The 21210-nt window shown below is 42.2% G+C and overlaps 2 protein-coding genes across 2 annotated transcripts in view; one reads left to right on the plus strand and one right to left on the minus strand.

Annotated features, from left to right (window-relative positions):
- Positions 1–1319: 1319 nt before the first annotated feature.
- ndufaf4 (NADH:ubiquinone oxidoreductase complex assembly factor 4) lies at positions 1320–8953 on the minus strand. Its single transcript, XM_061707090.1, has 3 exons — positions 8809–8953; positions 8599–8681; positions 1320–4413 (listed from the first exon to the last, which is right to left on the minus strand). The coding sequence occupies exons 1-3, from the start codon at positions 8942–8944 to the stop codon at positions 4108–4110; spliced, it is 525 nt and encodes a 174-aa protein (XP_061563074.1). The 5' UTR covers positions 8945–8953; the 3' UTR covers positions 1320–4107.
- Positions 8954–10597: 1644 nt separating this feature from the next.
- gpr63 (G protein-coupled receptor 63) overlaps positions 10598–21210 on the plus strand; it is a 32695-nt gene continuing 22082 nt past the window's right edge. The window contains exons 1-2 of the mRNA XM_061747087.1: positions 10598–11014; positions 15108–15211. The gene's annotated coding sequence lies outside the window, so the exon portion shown is untranslated. The remainder of the gene's footprint in view (positions 11015–15107; positions 15212–21210) is intronic.

Genomic DNA, 21210 nt, shown 5'->3' on the forward strand with positions numbered 1-21210 from the left:
CCTGTGCCAATACTCCCACTACCCCTACTTTTCAGCACCACCACTAATCAGAAAGCTGAGAGCCAAAAGCTGTTTTAATTTCAGCTGTAGCGCTGTTAATATGGCACTTTATTAAGTTTTAATATTTTTTCAGGCGTAAAAGTAACCGTTAAGATCCCCAACCTGGGCTCAGTTTATCCAAATAACGCCTGTTAAGAAATTTGATCCGATGTTTTCGGAGATGATGAGACCGGGGCGCAGCAGCAGCAGCAGCAGCAGCAGCAGCAGCAGCAGCAGCAGCAGCAGCAGCAGCAGCAGCAGCAGCAGCAGCAGCAGCAGCTCACGGCCGGGTCAACCTGCAGCTCTGTGGAGAATTACCGCTGGCTGAAATAAATCATTAAGGAAGATAAATGTTGGTTTAATAGATGAAATCTAACAGTTGTAGCTACACCTGTTAAGAAATTTGCTCCAAAGATTTCAGGATTTCTGACTGCCGGCTCTAGAGCTGATTTATGGTGCCGCGTTAAATCGACGCAGAGCCTACGGCGTAGGGTACGTCGTACGGCGCGTGTCGCCGCGTAACCTACACCGTAGGCTCTGCGTTGGTGTAACGCAGAACCATAAATCAGCCTTTATTCTGGCGAGGTTTGAAAAAGACTTCGCAACAACGGGCAAATGAGTGATTATGTACATTCACTGAGTGAATATTATGAAAGTAAAATATATACTTCTCGCTAGAAATGTAATCAAAACACATTTTTATGCAGAAACTAACTCAAAATATTGATTTTATTCACTAAAAAATAAGAAATGTCCGCCATGTTTTTTTTTTTTATTCAGTCTGCAAATGACGACGACAAGCATTCTGGGAAATTTTTCTGTCCCTAGATCAATTAGTGAGGATTGGAAATCCCTCGATCCGTAGGGACAGATTCCTAGCCACTACACTCGTTTTCTCCACTCCCCCTAGGTGAAAAGAGGAATTGGGACACCACTACCATCACGGGAACGCGCAAAATTAAGGGGTAGGGATGAAAAGTAGGGGTAGTGGGAGTATTGGGACAGGGCCTAAGCCTCTCAATTCACTGGTATATTCTCATTTCATCAACGCTTGCGTCCATTGTTTTTTTTACACTTTAATGAATGTATAGAAAAACGAACAGTAAGTGGCTGGGGATGCAGCAGCACCTTCCAGTTTATAACTTAGTTCATCCTGAATCTTTTGAATTTCTCGCAACGTTTAGTTTTCATCAATGATACTTCTCTCACAACAATAAGCTCCGTGTGAGTAAACGGCAAGTTAGATTCTAAAAAAGGGATACGAGACATATGGAAGACACGATCAGTTTATTTCAACAATGTGTGCGTATTTGCAGCCAAGTGAACACGTTCCCCACAGCTCAGACACATCCCTGAACTTGGTCCCCCTTTAATTCCGCCACAAGAGCATTCAATCAAACATAAACCATGTGACCTGCAGAGAAAAGCTGAATCACCCGAGTCCTCAGACAGCGGAGTTACTTAAATATTTCTCCGTGGATATAAACACGTATTTCACTGTTTGCTTTCACTTATTAATGATCTGTGTGCGTTACGCAGAAATAAGAAGGAACTTCACAGACATCATTCCATACATGAATACTTCGTCTCCTCCCTGGAGCATGAATCAAACTGAACTCAAGAGCATGACACTAATCAACCTGCAGAACTCTTACTGTCACAGTTTGAGTACATTTAAAAAAAACAACCAAACATTTAGAGTGAAAATGTAAAGCGGCATAAAGCGTAAAACGCTGGAGCTTTCAGTGCACGCGTCTCCAAACCAAGTCCAGGAGGAGTTTGCAGGAAGCTTGACGTAAAGACGACCACCTGGCCTGTTAGTCCATGTTCCAGGCCAGATATCAGCACCACTCAAGGTGACCAAACTTGCTTATTATTTTTGAAAATATCTATGTCTGTAAATGATATTTTGCTATGATAACCCTTCCTGAGTGGCAGCTGGATCATAGTTATCAGTTCATGAAGTTCAGAAAATTACATTTTAGATGCTGCTGCATATCCTGGTTTAGACTCATGTGCAGGAAATCTGTTAATGTTTCACTATATTGTCTTTGGTATCATTTTAAGCATTCATTCAAGCTAAGATGTGAATCTTTCTGACCAACATAGACGTCACTGCAGCTCTTTAAACTCACATTTTTACACGATTATCGCCTAAATGATATACTATATTTTAGGCCTGTGTCATCTAGGAACAACAGAGACACAAAATACAGAAACTGGAATACTCACAGGACCATAAGGATTCAGGAAATGTATCACATCTTAGCTTGAATGAATGCTTTAAAGGTCCCCTTTAAAATGATACCAAAGACAATATTGTGAAACATTGACAGATTTCCTGTACATGAGTCTAAACCAGGATATGCAGCAGCATCTAAAATGTCATTTTCTGAAGGGGGTTTTAACTTCATGAGCTGATAACTCTGATCCAGCTGCCACTCAGGAAGGTTTTATACCAGAATATCATATACAGACATAGATATTTAAAAAAATTATAAGCAAGTTTGGTCACCTTGAGTGGTACTGACCAGTGAGATTTTGGGCTCTGGCCCCTGGACTATGTGGGATCATGGATCAGAACAGCCGTCTGCCTCCTGCTACTGAAACGCCTCACGGCCCGACGGTGGAAGAGAAACCGAAAGGAAGAAAAAAAAAAAAAAACTATCCCCAGGACGATTCAACTGAGAGAAGGGGAAAAATGACTTTCTAGATCCCACAGAAGTAGGTCTTCCGGTGCACAGAGATACGGAGAGTTAAGACGGCCTGAAACACGGCAGTCCTCCGGCTCCAGGTTCCTTCCACGCTTTCCTCTGACCGGAGCCTTGAGGGAACACCCTGTGCTGCAGCTAGAAACGCTTCGTTGTGATATGGAGGGACTTTCTGGCAGATCTGCAAGTCTAGGAAGAAGTTCATGATTTTTGAGCTGAAGTCAGAGTTTCCAAGGGTGTGAAAAAACTCAGAATTTTGCAAGTTCAAGTAACAAGTTTGCATGTTTGCAAAGTTAGAAATTCTGAGTTTGTAAAAACTGATTTTACAAGTTTGTAAGTTAGCACCTTTCTAAGTTCATTCAGTCAGAAACCTGAACAGCCGTTTTTTCCACCTTCAAATAGTACAGTATTACACGGAGGAGAAGAAGAAGAGGTGGCACCTCGGGGTGGGATCAGGACTCAGAACAAACACAAATAGGTACATTTTCTTAGCTGTTCCCTAAAAGGTTTCCCTGATTCCTTGTCTTTTGGACTACTGACTTCATTTTCCTTAACTTCCAGGTTAACCGGGGCAGACCTGGACACACAGAAGATGGATGGATGGATGGATCCAGATCAGCGGTCGGCAACCCAAAATGTTGAAAGAGCCATATTGGACCAAAAACACAAAAAACAAATATGTCTGGAGCCGCAAAAAATGAAAAGTCTTGTATAAGCCTTAGAATGAAGGAAACACATGCATGTATCCATATTAGTTATAACTGGGGGAAGATATTTTTTTTTTCATGATGCACTTCGAGAAAACAGTCGAAATTTCGAGAAAAAAGTTGAAATTTCGAGAAAAAAGTCGAAATGTCAAAATTAATGTTAAAGTACAATCTTGAGAAAAAAGTCGAAAAGTTGAGAAAAAAGTCGAAATGTTGAGATTAATGTTGAAGTACAATCTCGAGAAAAAAGTCGAAATGTCAAGAAAAAAGTCAAAATGTCGAGATTAAAAAGGAAAGGAAAAAGGAAGAAAAAAAGAGAAAAAAGGAAAAAAAAGAAGAAAAAAGGAAAAAAAAGAAGAAAAAAAGGACATTTTTGAAAAAGCTCCAGGAGCTCTAGAGCCGCCCTAGTGGCTCTAGAGCCGCCCTAGTGGCTCTAGAGCCGCGGGTTGCCGACCCCCGATCCAGATGAAATATTATGAATTATGTTTTAATCTGGGAAACAACTAACAGGGTAATAAGATAGTGATGCATGTTTTGATCTGTTATTTGAGCATGAACCCCACGCTGCTCACTGAAAACCTCCCACCTATGCACATAAATAAATGAGGTAATAGTTTCTCCGTTTGGCTACAGTCACGAGGAAGACGGCCCTAAGAGTCCGTTATCTGCTTGGCTGTTTTAGACTTGGGTGGTATGATCTCGACCCTGAAAGGGATGAAATATTTGAGAGCAGCTTGGGTGTCCTTCAAGTCCAGAGAGTATTCCTGTGCGATCTTCTCCGGCGTCCAGGTGTGGGGCTGGTGGTGGTGGCCGCCCAGGGCCTTCAGGGCCTCGGCCACGGTCAGCTTGCCCTTGGGGACGTCTGTGAGCTCCGTCAGGCCCATCATTGGCCCGGGGAAGTTGTACTTGAGGGGCCTCCGCTCCACGGCCTGGACCCCGGGCTCCTGCGCCGACGCCTGTGGGGAAACATCCAACCAACACTCCAGTCTAGTTTAAGGCTGCAGCTATCCAATATTTTAGTAATACAGTATTCTACTGAAAATTACATCGATTCATCGGATAAAACATATTTTTGTTTAGTTAAAGAGCAATTATAAATATACTAGTGATGCACCGATTGTTCGGTAACCGAAATTGTTCGGCCGAAAATGGCAAAAAAACACTTTCGGTGTTCGGTGGAATAAGTGGGGAAAAAAAACGAACAATTAATAACGGCGTTGTAAAATAAGGAAATAGACTGGCCGCTCCGTCCCGTAATGTTGCGCACTACATAAATCGTTGGCCAACCAAAAACTAACCCCATAAGAATTTTACCTAACATTCACCAGGAGGTGGAACCAAAACAACATAATGCTGGGAAATAAAAAAATTCATTTTTTTATGTTCAATAAATATTTTCTACCTTGTAATTTTGTAAAAGATTTTTTTCTTTGAAAAGCATGCCTAAATCAAATGTATTTGATTTATGCAATGGTGAAAAAATTGGCAAAATAAATGAAAAACTGCTGAAGAACCATGTTCGGTATTCGGCCAAGTGTTTATTGTTATTTTCGGTTTCGGCCACAAATTTTTATTTCGGTGCATCACTAAAATATACATAAGATGTTAGATGTTAATTGACATTACTATGACTACCATATTGGCCCGAATATAAGACGTCCCCCTCTTTTTCAAGACTCAAGTTCGAAAAAAGACTTTTTGAACACCAAATTCAATTTTCATACAAAAAATAATTACAGTACATCTGAAACAAATGATTATAACAATATATTCGAGAGAAAAAGCATGTTATTTTTTGCCTCATTCAAATCATCATCTTGAAGTTTGCATCATAACTTCTCCTCAGCTGCCGGTTAACCTGCCGAACTTCCACCCACTTTTCTCGTTTCTCCATTTTCTATTATCTCTTCTCTTATTTTCTTATCTTTTCTTTCTTAGTGCTATTTTTTATTTTTCTTCTTCGTGACAGGGGTTCGCTTTGGCCTGGGGAGTTAAGTTCAGCATTCGCTTTAAAGATATCTGGCACCATCTAGTGTTGTGAATGAGTATGATGTCTAGACCCCGAATGGAAGACGACCCCCACTTTTTCAGTCTTATTTCAATGCAAAAAACACCGTCTTATATTCGGGCCAATACGGTAAATTAGATAATACAGTAGGTTCATGGCTGTGCATTTAAAAACCCTGAACTTACACCAGTTGACCAAATTCACTGCCTTCACTCAAAAAACTAAGGATCTTACCAAGAAATGTTCTTATTTCTAACCTAAAAATGCCATTACACCTGATATCAGACATAACTTAAAAGGTTAGGTGTTTTTCCCACGTGTTTCAATTGAACTTTCTTTTGTGTCAAGCACATTTTAAGTTCTAGTTAAGTTTTAAGTTAAAGTCTTGATAAGATTTTGAGTTTTGGCAGTGTTTAAAACAAAATTACTAGACCTGCTGTATTGGAGCACATTAGGCACCAGTTGATGTTTTATCCATCAATGACTACAGAGCTAAAATTGACAACTACCAGTTAGCTTTATTACGTTTTTATTTTTCACCCTCATCACTCTACAGCTGTGTTTTTACCTAGTCTAGTTACAATGTAAGCCAGTGGTCTCCAACCCTGTCCTGCATGTTTTAGATGTTTCCTACTTGTTCCAAAGCAGCGTCAGAAAATTGGGTATTTTTATAAATACAGAGAAAATGTTCCTCTTTCCTGCAGAAAGCAGGTTATTGAGGCAGATCTTCCTGTCAGTTCTGGATTACGGTGATGTTATTTATCAACAGGCATCTGTTTCCACCCTAAAATGACTTGATACTGTTTATCACTCAGCTCTGAGATTCATCACTGGTGACAGTTATTCTACTCATCACTGCATCTTATATGAAAAACTTGGGTGGACTCCCCTTCCTGTCAGGCGTGATAGGCGTTGGTTTCTCTTTGTTTATAAAGCTCTAATTGGAAGACTTCCTCATTACCTTAGCTCCTTACTGAGGCGGCAGAATGGTAGATACTCAACCCGCTCCTCTGATTTTCTCATGCTGGAAGTGTCATGTCCACGGACTGAATTTGGAAAAACTGCATTTAGCTTAGTGGTGGGGAAAGAAGGGGGAAAAAAATAAATAAAAAAAAAAAAAAAAAGTTGCGCTCTTTCGCAATAATTAATCGATAAACTGACGGCAAATATCGATATTTTATTACAACACACATAATGGATTTCACAGCACTATTGTTCATGCACTTTAATGTGTCCGGCTGTTCAGTGTTTACATTTACAACCCTAGGAGGCAGTGAGGTTCTATGCAAATGCACTTTCTTTGTACATTGTATGAAGTTTTGGCATTGAATAAATGCATAACTACAGACGTTTTCCTTGTTATGGGTATTTTTTCTTTTTCAGTCACATATATCGTGATATTATTGTTATCGTGGGCCACATATCGCCACAGTATTGAATCGCGAGTTACCCGTATCGCCCCACCCCTAATTTAGCTACTGCGCGGCTCACAGTTGGAACATTTTACAACATGCATTGAAGTTGGAAACGCTTGTGCAGCTTGGTCAATTCAAATCCTTGATTGCTGACCATTTTACTCATGTTGGTAATTGTTTTTAATATTTCCTCTTTAATTTTTTTTGTATTATTCTTTTTTATATGGTTGTTGTACATTCGGCATTATTGTAAATGAGGGTTTGCTCTCAATGATTTCTCCGAATTCAAATAAAGGTTGATTGATTCCTTGCATCATCACACCTGAATCTAATTAATGGTCGTCATCAGCTTGTCATCCAGGTCTGTACAAGTCTGTTAAAGCAGCACAATGTAACTTTCAGCTTTTGTTGAGTTTGGCTCCTTTGGACAAAAGCGGTAGTGCTTTACCAGAAAGAACACTACATTTCCCATGAGCACCAGCGCGTACTGCCGGAAAACTCCTGTCCCGTCGCTGCATTTGTTTTGATAGTGAATGAAGACGGGACGGACTTTCAAAACTACTTTTCTGTTTCACCAAGTGAACAGACGGAACGCAAAAAAAAAGATGTTAAACTGCTGGAAAGGAACTGGAATTTACCGGGATACCTTAAACAAGGAAGCCAGGGAGCGGTATATGGAGAAAATAATGATTATTAACGGTCTGGATCCATATGAAATCCCTACTAAAGAGTGGAGCTCCTCGTCGGAGCTGCACCCTTTAGTAAGGATTTACTGCCGCAGTTCTGCACAACCCACGTCTCTGGCTTCCTTGTTTAGGAGTGTTTGGCAGCTGCTTTGGTAAATGTTTGACTCGCCATGTGTTTCAATAAATTTGTATAATAGTACAAATTACTTACTTCTCTTTTCTTTTTTTTCTGCTATATTATGTTGAAGAGGCTCCGTGGCGTGAGCAATATTTTTGTTTTCCTCGTGAGATTATTTTTTTCCTCTGCAGCTACAAATAAGAGTTAATATCTTTTCCTCAACAAACTAGTTTTATCTGAAGATTGGGGTTAATCGCACCACAGAGAGCTGGCCAGCAACTGCGTTTAGCTGGAGAAGTGGGAATAAAACCCGTGTTTTGATCCGACCCCGGTCTGTGTGAGTGTTCGTTTGTGGTTTACTGAGGAACGTTATGTTTGGTCGTTACAGCCGCGATCCAACCGAGCCGACGGAGCTGCTGCAGCCACAACACAGCAACGGGTTACCAGCTTCTGCTGAGCTTTGCGCTCCAAGCCCCGCCCATTTTCGTCTCGACTACAAATCGGGAAGGAGGGGGAAGTGACGTATGCTGTAAAGCAGTCAAAGCCGTAAAAATGTGTAGTTTTTTAGTGTGGCAGGGTTCCTACCATGCTCCTCAAAGTTACATAGTGCCAGTGAAGGTGATACAGACCCCTCAGACCATGACAGAGGTTCATTAAACCTGTTGGAAGTTGATGTACCATCACAATGATGATGATGAAATATTAGATTAAGCTGGAAAAGTTACATAGTGCTGCTTTAATGACAAAGTCCTTTGTATCAGGGTGCAATGAAGCAGGGAAACATCTAGAACATGCGGGACAGGGGGTCCTGAGGACCAGGGTTGGAGACCACTGCTGTAAACCACAGAGATGTGAATCTGTACATGTCACGTGACCCCGGTCCGGAGTCACGTGACCCCTCGCCCCCCACTGACCTCTGTCTCGGCGGCTGCCGGGTCCGTGGACTCCACGTACACGGACCTGAGGAGCCCCAGCAGCGGCTCGTTCTTCTGCTTCACTGCAACACAAACACGAGCTGCTCAGGCTTTGTTCTGGAGGCTCCTGGAAGCTTCTGGAAGCTTCTGGAGGCTCGGAGGTCAGCCCCGCAGTGACCCCCGAACCCCCGCCGGCGGCCGGACACTCACCCTCGGACATGACGGCGGGCGGCGGCGCCTCGGCGGCGTGGCGAGGCGCCGCCGTCGGCTTCTCCTTGGAAATCTCTCGGAACGTGCGGTTCTCCAGGTTAAAGTTCCGCACCATCCTCCCGATGCGAGCTCCCATGTTGGATAAGCGTAACACACACCGCTGTCAATAAAGTTGATTCAAACTGTCTACGGAGAGCCGGGAAGGTCACGCTTACGCGGCTCTGACGTCAGAGCCCTCGAAAAGGAAATCAACCGAAATTAGAGTACTAGAATCAAAGATCCTCTATACACGTTTATAGAACGTCTCTGCTAGAATGTAGTCCAAATGTAGTCTCTTACTGGAATAACTTCACTTCAGATCTGAACTGGAAGAAAATATGGTGTTTGCCCTCTAAATATCTTATTATAAATAAGATTAAAGAAGTGACTCTGAAAATGATTCATTGTTTTTATCCTTGCAAGGTATTTTTACAAAGATACAAAAAGGACATTGATGTGGTTTGCTCATTTTGTAAACTTATCTGCAGAAGACTTATGTGATTTATTTTGGTCTTGTCCCATCTCATGTATTTTTTGGCAAGATATGTGTTCACTAATTTCACAACATATTGACTCTGACCCTTTCATATGAAAATGTATTGTTTGGATTCTTTTCTTACACCTCTAACAAAGCAAATCAATTTGACATCATCAATTTAATTTTGTTACTTGCAAAATTTCATATTCACAAATCTAAATTCTCTAATCAATCCAATATTCTAAAAATAGAAAAATCCATCCAAACCACTAAGTAATGTACTACTGTATGTTGACAATTTGAAATAAAGAATTGTGAAAAAAAAAGTTTGATGACTGTTGTTGCGATGATGAGAACAGACCGCCCTCTTGTGGTGACACTAGAAACTACCGTTTTCTTCCACTTAACGACATTATCATCTGTAATTCATTTTAATGACAGAACTATTCATAAATATTAACTGGAAGAAAGTGTGGATGCTCCCTCATAAATGTTTAATTGTAAACAAGGTTAAGGAGGTTTCCTTCATAATTATCCATAAGTATTACCCGGCCAGTCATTATATGCAGAAATTAAAAAAAAAACATTAATACAAACTGCTCATTTTGTGACCTTTATACAGAAACTGTTTTACATATGTTTTGGTATTGTTCTTACACAAAAACATTTTGGTCAAAACTCTGTAGATTTATTATTGATCATCTCACCGAAGATTTTTCTTTGCTTTGGGAAAATGTTGTGTTTGGTTTCCTTTAATGTCCTAGAGAAGAAGAAAAATGTTACTTTTTAATAAATCTATTTTGAAAAAAAATGTATACATAAAAGTAAATTCATTAACAAAAAACTTTGTGTTTCAGAAGGAAATGGAAATGTATTTTAAATCACTTATTGATTCTTCTAATCAAAAGGCGATTAAGACTGTGAATATTTGCAGCCTCTCCAAAGTTTTTGTATAATCCACTGTAACCCCTGGCTCTTCTGTTCTCTGTTCCACCTGTTTACTGTTCACTGGACGTTGAGATCTACTAATGTAGAAACATGCAGCATATGTTGCCTTCATTCTAAGGCTTATACAAGACATATTTGTTTTTTGTGTTTTTGGTCTTTTTTTGGCTCTTTCAACATTTTGGGTTGCCGACCCCTGAGCTAGGCTGATCTCATATACATTTCAAATACTCTGACATAATGGAGAAAACTGAAAACAAACAAATAGAGGCTTTTATTGTGAAAGTGCGGAGCGGAAGCGGCGCTGGCGGCTGATGGCGCCGCCGCCGAGAGTAGTTTGATCATTCCGGCATTGACGGTGGACGGTGTTTGGAGACTGTTCTGTTTACGGGCGGGGGCTGGACTGCTGACGACCCAGACGGATATGAACCGAAGGAAACCTCGTGGTTTATCCCGTAAAAACGTGGATAAATAGGGCTGTTTGGAAACAGAATGCGGGTCCGGAGCTGGCGTCCCCGCGGACCGCTGCTTCATCCCCGGGGCAGCGTTCCTGCTGGCGGACACTTTCACCACTAACTGTCGCAGTTTGGGAACCAAAATCCTTTTTGTTTTGGTTTATTTATTTATTTTTTGTATTATTTTGTAAGAAGCCCGTTTGTTTTGCATGCTTGGTCGCAACGACGGAGGAGGAAGCGACGTGGGCGGTGGATGCTCGATCTCCCCCGTGGGGGGTCGGGGGAGGAGGTGAGAGCCGGGGACCGGGGGGGGGGGGGGCCAGAGCCAAAAAGTGATTGCCTGCCAGAATCTGATTTCTCCCCTGAAAATGGGTCTTTTGACCTGCCAAAAATTGATTGAAGGCCAAATACAGTTAATGAAAGGTTGTTTCTACCTAAATATGATTTGATCTCATTCTTGAGCTTCATAATATAAACACTAGAGCTCACAGGGTTGCTTTTAACTCTTTTAAAGGACCATTACAACACAAAATAGGCATTTTCACCTGCCAAAAATTGATTGAAGGCCAAATACAATTAATGAAAAGTTGTTTCTGCCTAAATATGCATTCTTGAGCTTCATAATCTGAAAATCTGACGTTTTAGCGCTATTATTCAACGGGCTGCTGTGCGCGCTCCCGCGGCCAAAAATCAGAAGAAATCAGATTCTGGCAGGCAATCACTTTTTGGCACAACACCGGGCCACTCTACAGAGCCCCTAAAAGGACTCAGATTTTTTTAATATATATAATGAGTTTTATGCGCGCGCGTAAGCCTAAATTATGGTTCCGCGTTAAAACAGTGGGCAGGTTGGGGTGAAGCTGCTGTGACCTACTCGATTGCGCAACCCCTTTGGTCGTGTCGGCGCTGATCAGAAATCAACTGGAGCCGCGAGCGGCTGAGAGTAAAACAGAGCTCCTGTGGATCTGATCGTTCCTTATCGCCCGTCTACATCCCTTTTTAATTCTCTCCTCAGCCACCAGGTTTATGAACATCTGCACCTCAGAGTTGGATCATGAAACAGACGTTTGCGCTGTATAATAAAATCGCTGCGAGTCGCTCTCACGCTGACTCCCGCTTCCTGATTCAAACGTCTGACGGTCCCGCCCCCCGACCAATCAGTGGCGTGGAGGGTGGTGACGTCGGATATAGTGCCGGCTCAGCCCGGTTAGAACCTCGGCAGAATGGTTACAGAAAAGTATCTGCTTGGCGAGGCTCCACCCGCCTTGGCCCATAGTGGGAAAGCGCAAGACGGGGGCGTGGCGGGTAGAAGCGAGCTGAGTAGGTACTAGTGGAAAAGGGCCATAAGATAGAGATGAAGGGAGTAAATACCCAGTCTGCGTTGAAGTTCTAAGTTTTAAAGGAGCTTGAGGCAGGATTTATGAAAAGAATTCGTAAACATTTTAAGTTGTCTAGTAATAATGTCAGATGAAGCGTTCCAAACCAAAACGAATGATCCTCGAGTCTAGTGTATCTCTCCGTTGCCTTGAACAGGCTGTGTGCTGCAAAATGTGCTGCAGTGCTGGGGCCGAGTTTCCCGCGCTGTCCTGCGGATGTGACGTCATTGACGCTGCATGTGCGTTCTCCCCGTTCTCCCGTGCCGGCTTCACTGTTGGCTGCAGTACCCCCGACGGCCGTCGTGGTGAAGGGTGGCGCTAGAGAGTCTCATTTCTTAAAAGGAGCCTCATGCTCCTTTAACTCCACATTTCCTCCAGAGTATCTCAACTTTTTCTTGCTTGAAAGATGCCCATCATCCATTCCAGTATGGATAAGTTTATTTGAATGCGTGGAGGCTGAAGTGGCTGTTTTAGTATTGCCGGTCCCTGTGCCCCTAAAGAGAGGTAAAGGGAGGGACTGGCTTTCATGCGTAGGCCCACGACTTCAGAGATCGACACGAGATCACCTCACCTCGTCTACCAGATTGTGATGAGGCGTAAAATGTGTTTGTTATGACCACTTGAATGACACAAAGTCTAGCCAGCTTTACTGCTGGCGGTCTGTTGGTCGTCTTGTGTCCGGAGGCTCGCAGCGCTCCACTTGTCTTTTAGTGTGGCAGCCTGACGGGGCAGGAATTTTCCATTGGTACGTTTAGTTTTTGTTTCTCCCCATTTGTTAAGCCATTATAGTGATACCCACCAACCTGAAATAAAAAACCCTCCACTGTTTATAAAGCTGATAAGAAGTTTTATGGCTGTGTAGTGGAGCATTAGCCGTTGCTTACTGGCAGCTGCTCAGACCCATCGTTATCACGTTTTAGTGATCGAGGTGATGCTCTTTTATTTCCTTCTGGAAAAACATTTTCCAATTTCTATCGGTTGTTGCTCTATCACTCACTTTGAGATCAGTCGTGCATACGATGAGATCTTGAAGGCAAGGCAAGTTTATTTGTATAGCACAATTCAACACAAGGTAATTCAAAGTGCTTTACATCAACATTAAAAGCGGCAAGACATAATTAAACAGTAAATAACAAATACAATGAAATAAAATGATAAGAAAAGAGGTAAATTAATAAAAAGCACAAGTTGTTAAAAAGTAAGGGCAATACAGCAGGTACATCTCATTCTTACAATGGCAAGAATTATGTTTCTATACGGTCAAAACGTACAAAGACCGGGTCAAATACAGGATTACTAAAGTAATCTGTGCCGATTTGTGCGGGGAATCAGACCAATCTGACAATTTTACATCACAATGCCTGTATTCAGGACTTATCCATCACTAGTGTAACTTTGAACGTTTAAAAAAAATCACAAGTATTTAATTTAAGAGTACGCTTCAGTAAACAGTACACAATTAAACAGTAAATAACAAATAAAATGATAAGAGGTAAAATAGCTGGAGAAAATTCTGGCACATCCACTCTTTGATTTGGTGAATACAGTTACTCAATGAGAGTAGGGGACTGTAGTCACGTGGTGACAATGAAATATAGAGCTGTGTGTCATCGGCATAAGTATGGTAGGAAATGTGATGTTCCATAATCTGAGCTAGGGGTAGCATATAGATGTTGAATAGAAGCGGTCCGAGAATGGACCCTTGAGGAACCCCACATGCAGTTACACGGTTTTATAGTTGTGGGCGTGGTTTCACGCATCGGAGGCCAACCTCTGTAAATCGTTACGTAACTGTACAGACACTGCAGAATTTGGTTGCTTTCCTCCTTCTCTGAGTTGGCAGGCTTAAGGGAGACCACTTTATATATGTTAAAGCAAGAGAAAACCTGTTTTTCATAATAGGTCCTTTTAAGTAAAGTTGTTAAGGCCTGTAAAGATGCCATTGCAGTAAGATCAGTACTTCCTCTTTCACTTGATAAAAAAACGCTAAACTTCAGTGGGTCTGTGTCGGATGGACAACAAACAACTTTTTTCTTCTGTGCAATTATTTTCACAAAAATGAAACAAGAAAAAAACTGATGTGGGCAGTATGAAGTATCTCCTTACTGCTTCAGTAGGTGGATCATCGGCCCTCGATGACCTGGTCATCAGCAGACGTCCAGACCTGTACGAAAGCACACGTGTGGGTACTTGGCTGGTGTGGAACACACAGGCCAGTTAACACAAAACCAAAGAGGACGAGCAGAAGTGCTCTCAGGGAGGCAATCAGGTTTACAAGTGGGAAATATTCCAGATAGATGCTTTTCTTCCCAGCAAGTTGATTCCCAGGTTAGACCGCGCAGTGTTCAGAGAAAATAGCTCAGGGGTCGGCAACCCAAAATGTCGAAAGAGCCATATTGGACCAAAAACACAAAAAACAAATATGTCTGGAGCCGCAAAAAATGAAAAGTCTTGTATCAGCCTTAGAATGAAGGAAACACATGCTGCATGTTTCTATATTAGTTAGAACTGGGGGAAGATTTTTTTTTTCATTATGCACTTCGAGAAAAAAGCTGAAATGTCGAGAAAAAAGTCGAAATGTCGAGATTAATGTTGAAGTACAATCTTGAGAAAAAAGTCGAAATGTCGAGAAAAAAGTCGAAATGTCGGGATTAAAAAAAGAAAGGAAAGGGGAAGAAAAAAAGAGAAAAAAAGGAAAAAAGAAGGAAAAAAATGAGAAAAAATTAAAAAAAGAAGAAAAAAAAAAGGAAAAAAAGGAAAAAAAAGGTGTGGCAGCTGTTGCTGGAAAAGCTCCAGGAGCCACTAGGGCAGCGCTAAAGCGGGTTGCCGACCCCTGAAATAGCTGAATCAATTGCAAGAGCTAAAAAAAAAACGAGGGGGTGCTCGGATATGAAAAATCACAAACCAAACCCGTTGTCACACCTAAACAAGAGGAACCTGCTTTCAGCTGGATCTCTTGTAATACATTTTCATGTCATTAAGTGCTGGTTGTGTTTTCTTCTGTAGGAACTGAAATGGCTGATGGTTGGCTGGAGTCGCGTGCTGGTGGTGTTACGTCCAAAGAGATGCACCTTCCCATCGGTTTGTCTGACGCGTGGACTCATTTGAAAGTAAGGCGGCAATCTTACCATCTTATTTTTGACCACGTTTTGATGCATTTAGTCTTTTCCGTCAATGCGCAATTTAAAACTGTAAATCAGGAAGTTGTTAGGTCTAAATCAACATTACATAAATTCATAACGAGGAAAGACACAGAGACTACCTTGGAATGGGTTTTTAACGCACTTCTGCAGAAGGGGGAGAGCAACGCTACAGGGGCAGAGCGTTGCCCCTGTAGCAGAGCCCCCAGCAAATGCTTCCCAAAGATCCTCCTTCTGCATTATGCTTTTATTAAGAAACTTGACAGGAAATGACCATATAAGGACAATGAAGAGTAAACAGTAGACAATGGGGTGGAAGTGATAACGTGTGTTGAATCCATCACACTACAGTAGACAGATGTCACCAGAACAGTCCAAAACCTGAGTAGATCAGGAAATGGCTGCTGTGACTTCTGTTAGCCAAGCATGTGACAAAACAAGTTTAAAGGTTGAATTAACCCAGTGGTTCTCAAACTTTTTTTCGTCATTCCCCACTTTGAACAAGTGGGGATTTTCAAGCCCCACTTGCCTCCGTCGCCCCAACAGAAATCTTGACGAATTACTTGAAATTATTTTAAATGTATTGAAATTACTAGCACCAAGTATATCAGTCATATTTGATACTGAATCAAAATCAAAAACGACAATTAACACAAAGTTCAAAAAGAGAACAACTTTATTAGAACAACAGAATAACTTTATTTGCAAAAACATAAACAAGAGAACTATCCCTGCATTAGTGCTGCAGTGTGCCTGTTTTGCACTGCATAAAGTTCAAAAAGAGAAAATAAAAGTGCAGTTGCGCCAACTTAATTTGCAATCTGTGCAAAAAACTAAAACATAAACAAGATAACTTTCCCTGCAACACAGTACTAGTGGCTGCAGTGTGCCTGTTTTGCCCTGCACATCTTTTCAAAACAGGGTTGCAGGCTGGAAACTGCCACCCTCAAATCATGCTCAATGTTGAGCTGGGATCTGTGCTTTGTTTTCAGAGAAGCTACAGCTGAAAAGCCTATCTCGCAGAGATATGAAGTTGCAAAGGGAAGAAGGATGTTAAGAGCTTTCTGTCCGATGAGGGGATATCAGAGGTCATGTCAATGAATTGGTCCTCTTCAGGTTGGCTCAAATCAGCAGGCACTGCAGATAGAATAAAAAAATTGTATTACTTTATTTTTCATTTCATAATAAACATGAAGAAATCTGTATATTTCAGTTAGTAAGTATATACAACATAAATAAAATATATGATTGATTATGATCAATAAAATCTTAAAATACCAACCTGCTGCACTGAATGGATCCATAACCCAGGCATACTGAGGACTGTTGTTCGGGAAGTATTTCTGAAACATTTCTCTCAGAGAAGAGATGTGCTGCTTTATACAGGGGATCACTGTGGTGGCTCCAGTGTGAATTGTTTCAGCAACTTCACTCAGGTTCTTAAATACCCCTTTTACACCAAGCTGGTTCCAGGGCTGGTGCTAGTGCTGGTGCTAGAGCCGGTTTGCGGTTGGTTCTAAGTAAGGACCGTTTGCTTCTACACAGCTGGTTTTGGCCTGGAGCTGGCCAGAGAGCCACGTCATCACGTCACCATGCCCCCTCGTTTTCATCCCCACCCTGATCAGGAAGCTGAGAGCCAAAAGCTGTTTTAATTTCAGCTGTAGCGCTGTTAATATGGCACTTTATTAAGTTTTAATATTTTTTCAGGTAAAATAACCTTTAAGATCCCCAACCTGGGCTCAGTTTATCCAAATAACGCCTGTTAAGAAATTTGACCCAATGTTTTCGGAGATGATGAATTTCTGGCTGACTGCCGGCTCCGGAGCTGATTTATGGTTCTGCGTTAAATCGACGCAGAGCCTACGGCGTAGGGTACGGCTTACGGCGCCCGTCGCCGCGTAAACTACGCCGTAGGCTCTGCGTCGATCGTCACACCATATGAGGAAGCTGAGAGCCAAAAGCTGTTTAATTAAGTTTTAATATTTTTTTCAGGTAAAGTAACCTTTAAGATCCCCAACCTGGGCTCAGTTTATCCAAATAACGCCTGTTAAGAAATTTGAGCCGGCAGCTGCTCTCCTCTCCTCTCCTCAGGAGCTCCTCTCCTCCTCCGTAACATACGCCGTAGGCTCTGCGTTGGTGTAACGTGGAACCAGAACGGCGGGCTGGGAGGCGTCCCCGCGGGCCAGGATTTTTTATTAAATAAATGGATGGAGCTGCCGCTGCATCGGCGGGCTCCGCAGCCTCGCGTCCAAGCGTCCCGGGGCTGGAACGCTTCCCCGCGGGCTGGGAGCCGCTGCATCGGCGGGCACGGAGTCCGCAGACGTTACTGTTGATGGATTGTACCGTAGACCACTGTTGCTTCTGTTTTACATCCATTATTAAATAAATGGATGTAATAATAAAAGAGTCTGCTAACCGCCGTCTTCAACGCTCCGTTGTTTAAAAACGGCGCGCTTCCGCGTTTATTCTGCTTTGGTTGTTCAGTAACACCGTCCCCAGCCCCGCCCCCAGCCCCCGACGTAACTGGTTCTTTGAGCTGGCCCAGCAGCTCAAAGGGGCTGGCGTAGCACCAGTTTTGAGAGTCAGGAGCCGGAGCTTAGGCTGTGTAAAACCAAAGAACTGGTGCTAAGTCTGGCTCTAGCCCAGAACCAGCCCTGGAACCAGCTTGGTGTAAAAGGGGTAAAAGACCTCTACATTTTGCTGATCGAGGCGTCTGCCCCATGCCTCGAGTTTTCGGGAGAACGCAGTGATCTTATCTGCCAGGTGAGGTAGGTTCTTGTCTTTGCCTTGTAGCTGAAGATTTGAGTCATTCAGCTTGCAAAAAACATCGCTGAGATAGGCCAGCTTCAACAGAAATTGTTCATCTCTGAATTTGTTTGCAGCCTCGGACATGCGCTCCTCCTCCAAAAAAAGCCGAATCTCAACTCTCAGCTCAAAGACGCGCGACAACACTTTGCTAGCAAGCCACCTTGCTTCGCTGTGAAACAGCACGGATGTGTGAGCAGCTCCCATCTCCTCGCAAATTGCAGAGAGCAGTCGCGCTTTCAGGGGTCGGGTTTTAATGAAATTAACAATGCCCACAACCTCTGTTAAAACCTCGTTTTAACAGAGCAAGCGCTTCCCTGTGAATGACACAGTGCATCCAGTGCGCATCTGGAGCAACCTTCTTTATCAGTGCCTGCAGCCCGTTTCTTTTCCCTGCCATGGTCTGTGCGCCATCAGAGCAAAAACCCACACAATTTTCCCATTTAAGACCGTGTTCTTTAAAATAACTGTCCATGATCTTAAATAGCTCATCAGCTGTGGCTCACTTTTTTACGTATTTGCAAAAGAGCAAATCCTCGCACATTGACTCGTTGTTCACGAAGCGGACGTATGAAATAAACAAACTGTCCTTATTGCTGTCGGTAGCCTCATCCACTTGCAATGCAAAACGAGTGTCTTTTATGTTTTGTATCAGTTGATCTTCAAGATCATCTGACATGTCACATATACGCCTCGCAATTGTGTCATTTGAAAGCGGGATAGTTTTCAATTTGGCTGCGCTTTTCTCATCCATCATTGCTGTCACCATGTCAAGAGCAGCGGGCAAGATCAGCTCCTCAGCAATTGTATGTGGCTTTTTGCATTGGGCGATTCTGTATGCAACTTTGTATGAGGCCATTTGTGCTTGGCAGTTAACTGACGCAGCCTTTGCCATGCGTTGCTCCTGCTGTTGATATTCTGCCAGTTTTCTTTTAAAGAAATCCAGTGGTTTGGTAGCGTGACTGGGGTGTGTTGTCTCCAGGTGTCTTCTTAATTTGTTTGGTCTCATGCTGTCTGCTGCTAACGGCTTCAGACACAGAACACACATCGGTCTCTCCTCTGCACCGACCACTGAAACCGTAAATCCGAGACCAAGATAGCTTTCGTCATATTTTCTTTTCGGTTGGATTTTTGGTTGACTTGGCCCCTCTGTCTTGTCTTGTGTGTGTGATGTTGCTGGCTCTTTTCTCTTCCGTGTCACAAATCTATCCATCTTGCTCAGAGTTACCTGCTGCCTTGTTGTACTGCTACACTGTAGCAGCTACAGTAATATCGGCCCGCTCCAATTAACATTCCCATGTCAATCATTGTATTTGTTTTAGTTCCAGGGTACATTTTTCTCCGGTCTCCTAATGCTTTTGAATAATTTTAGCTATTAATTATTACTATGTTTGTGTGTGTGTGTGTGTTTGTGTGTGTTTTGTTTAGAATTAATTATCTTTATTGTCAATAGCATTTATAGTAAAATAGGCATGAAATTGAAAACTTCCTCCCGTTTGTCGCGCGGCTCGCGCCCCACCTGTCATGTCTCCGTTCCCCACCAGTGGGGCGCGCCCCACACTTTGAGAAGCACTGAATTAACCTCACAAAGTGAGGATCGTTTTGTCTGCTGTCTCATTTATCTTGGTCCAGATTTATTTGACTTTTCCCCTCCCATGTCCAACAGAATGGTCCGCCTCTAGGCTTAGATAGAGATGTCAAACTCAGACGACTCTGGGGTCTCTGCTTGTTCAGTGTCCATTCAGTAAAGGTTTTTCCAGACTAGAGCCCTGCTATAGCGGGACTGTTTTCTTCCTCCCTCTCCCGCTGCATTTCTGACCATTACCGCCTGCAACCTGTGTGTTCCACTCCCGCCCGCATCCGCAAAACTCAATTTTTTCAACAATTCATGCTGCACAATAATAGAGATGCATCGATTTAGTGTCTTCTCCCGTCCCTCAAGAGAAATGTCCTGGACAATTCTATCTGATTTAATGTTAACATGATAATTGAGGAGCTTGATGGATGATTGACAGTTCATAGGTCACCTGACCCAAAGTTAGATGCAAATCCATCATTGTCGTCATTGCACAAGCTATTTCACCTTTCTCGCAGCATCAATTATGTGATAGAGGTTATAGCAACGAGAGTAGCTGTGAGTGGCTCAAATAACACTAATAAATAACATAAAATAAACAAAATTAACGAGGAGAGAATGTTGCTGACCGACTGCTGGTCCCAATCCCTCGGCTCTTCCAAGATGCTCCACAGACACTAAACACAGTTTCTCCAAATATCTGACTGGCCTTGCTTTGTCTTTGTTTTGTAAAGACCTTGTTTGAGGTTCTTTTCCACCTCATTGATTTCCATCTGGGCGCTAGGATACATCCTGATCCCGCAGTGTTTTTTTTTACCTGCCCCCAGCAAAGTTCAAACCGCCCGCTCCCGCCAGATTAGTGTTGGGTCCCGGCGGGACCCGATCCCAACGCAGCCCTTTAGTCCAGACCGTTCCTCCAAAGAATGCTGGGATTGACTCTAGGCCTGTGTTGAAAAGATCCATTCTCCGATTTTAAATCGATTCTCATATTAATTTCATAAAAATCGATTCATATGTCTAAAGATCGATTTAAAAAAAAAAAAAAAAAAAAAAAAAAGAATTTTGTTTTTTTCCATCATTACATTACAACTTTTGGTACTTTTATGTTTATGCCCAAAAAAGGAATGTTTTGTTGGACCAGAATAACTGGTGCCATGTTTTTGCCTTTAAATATGTTTAAAGGTATGAAAACATTAAAGTTTTCAGTTATAATTGCATAAATTGTCTATATTTCTTTGCTTTATATACTGTCTTGGGGTTACATTTGCATAAATGTTAAAAACCAAATTCTCATAAAAGGGGAAAAAATACAAGTGATTTCTGTTTCCTCCCTGGATCTGTTTGGTAATTCTGACCCACGATGTTTCTGAAAGCAGTTCTATCAGCATTCTGGGAGCTGATTGGTCCTTACAGCATCATTAGCTGCAATACTTGCTGTTGAATCTCAATATTATACTAGTATTAATATGTTGCATAACTAGACAGTCATATAATTCATGCAACAGCTGAAAAAACAGTTTTATTAACAGTAACCCAAATCAATATTGAATCGAATTGGATTGAATCAAAGCGTGATAATCGATTCTGA

Source organism: Cololabis saira, chromosome 18 (genome assembly GCF_033807715.1).
Source record: "Cololabis saira isolate AMF1-May2022 chromosome 18, fColSai1.1, whole genome shotgun sequence".
Taxonomy (NCBI): domain Eukaryota; kingdom Metazoa; phylum Chordata; class Actinopteri; order Beloniformes; family Belonidae; genus Cololabis; species Cololabis saira.

What these genes read in the sequence shown, in the direction of transcription:
- ndufaf4 (XM_061707090.1), bottom strand. Translation starts at nt 8,944, where the DNA reads ATGGGAGCTCGCATCGGGAGGATGGTGCGGAACTTTAACCTGGAGAAC. An exon ending in GCCCGCCGTCATGTCCGAGG is followed by an intron (nt 8,682 to 8,808) that starts GTGAGTGTCCGG and finishes TTTGTGTTGCAG; the next exon opens with TGAAGCAGAAGAACGAGCCG. An exon ending in CGGCAGCCGCCGAGACAGAG is followed by an intron (nt 4,414 to 8,598) that starts GTCAGTGGGGGG and finishes GTTTCCCCACAG; the next exon opens with GCGTCGGCGCAGGAGCCCGG.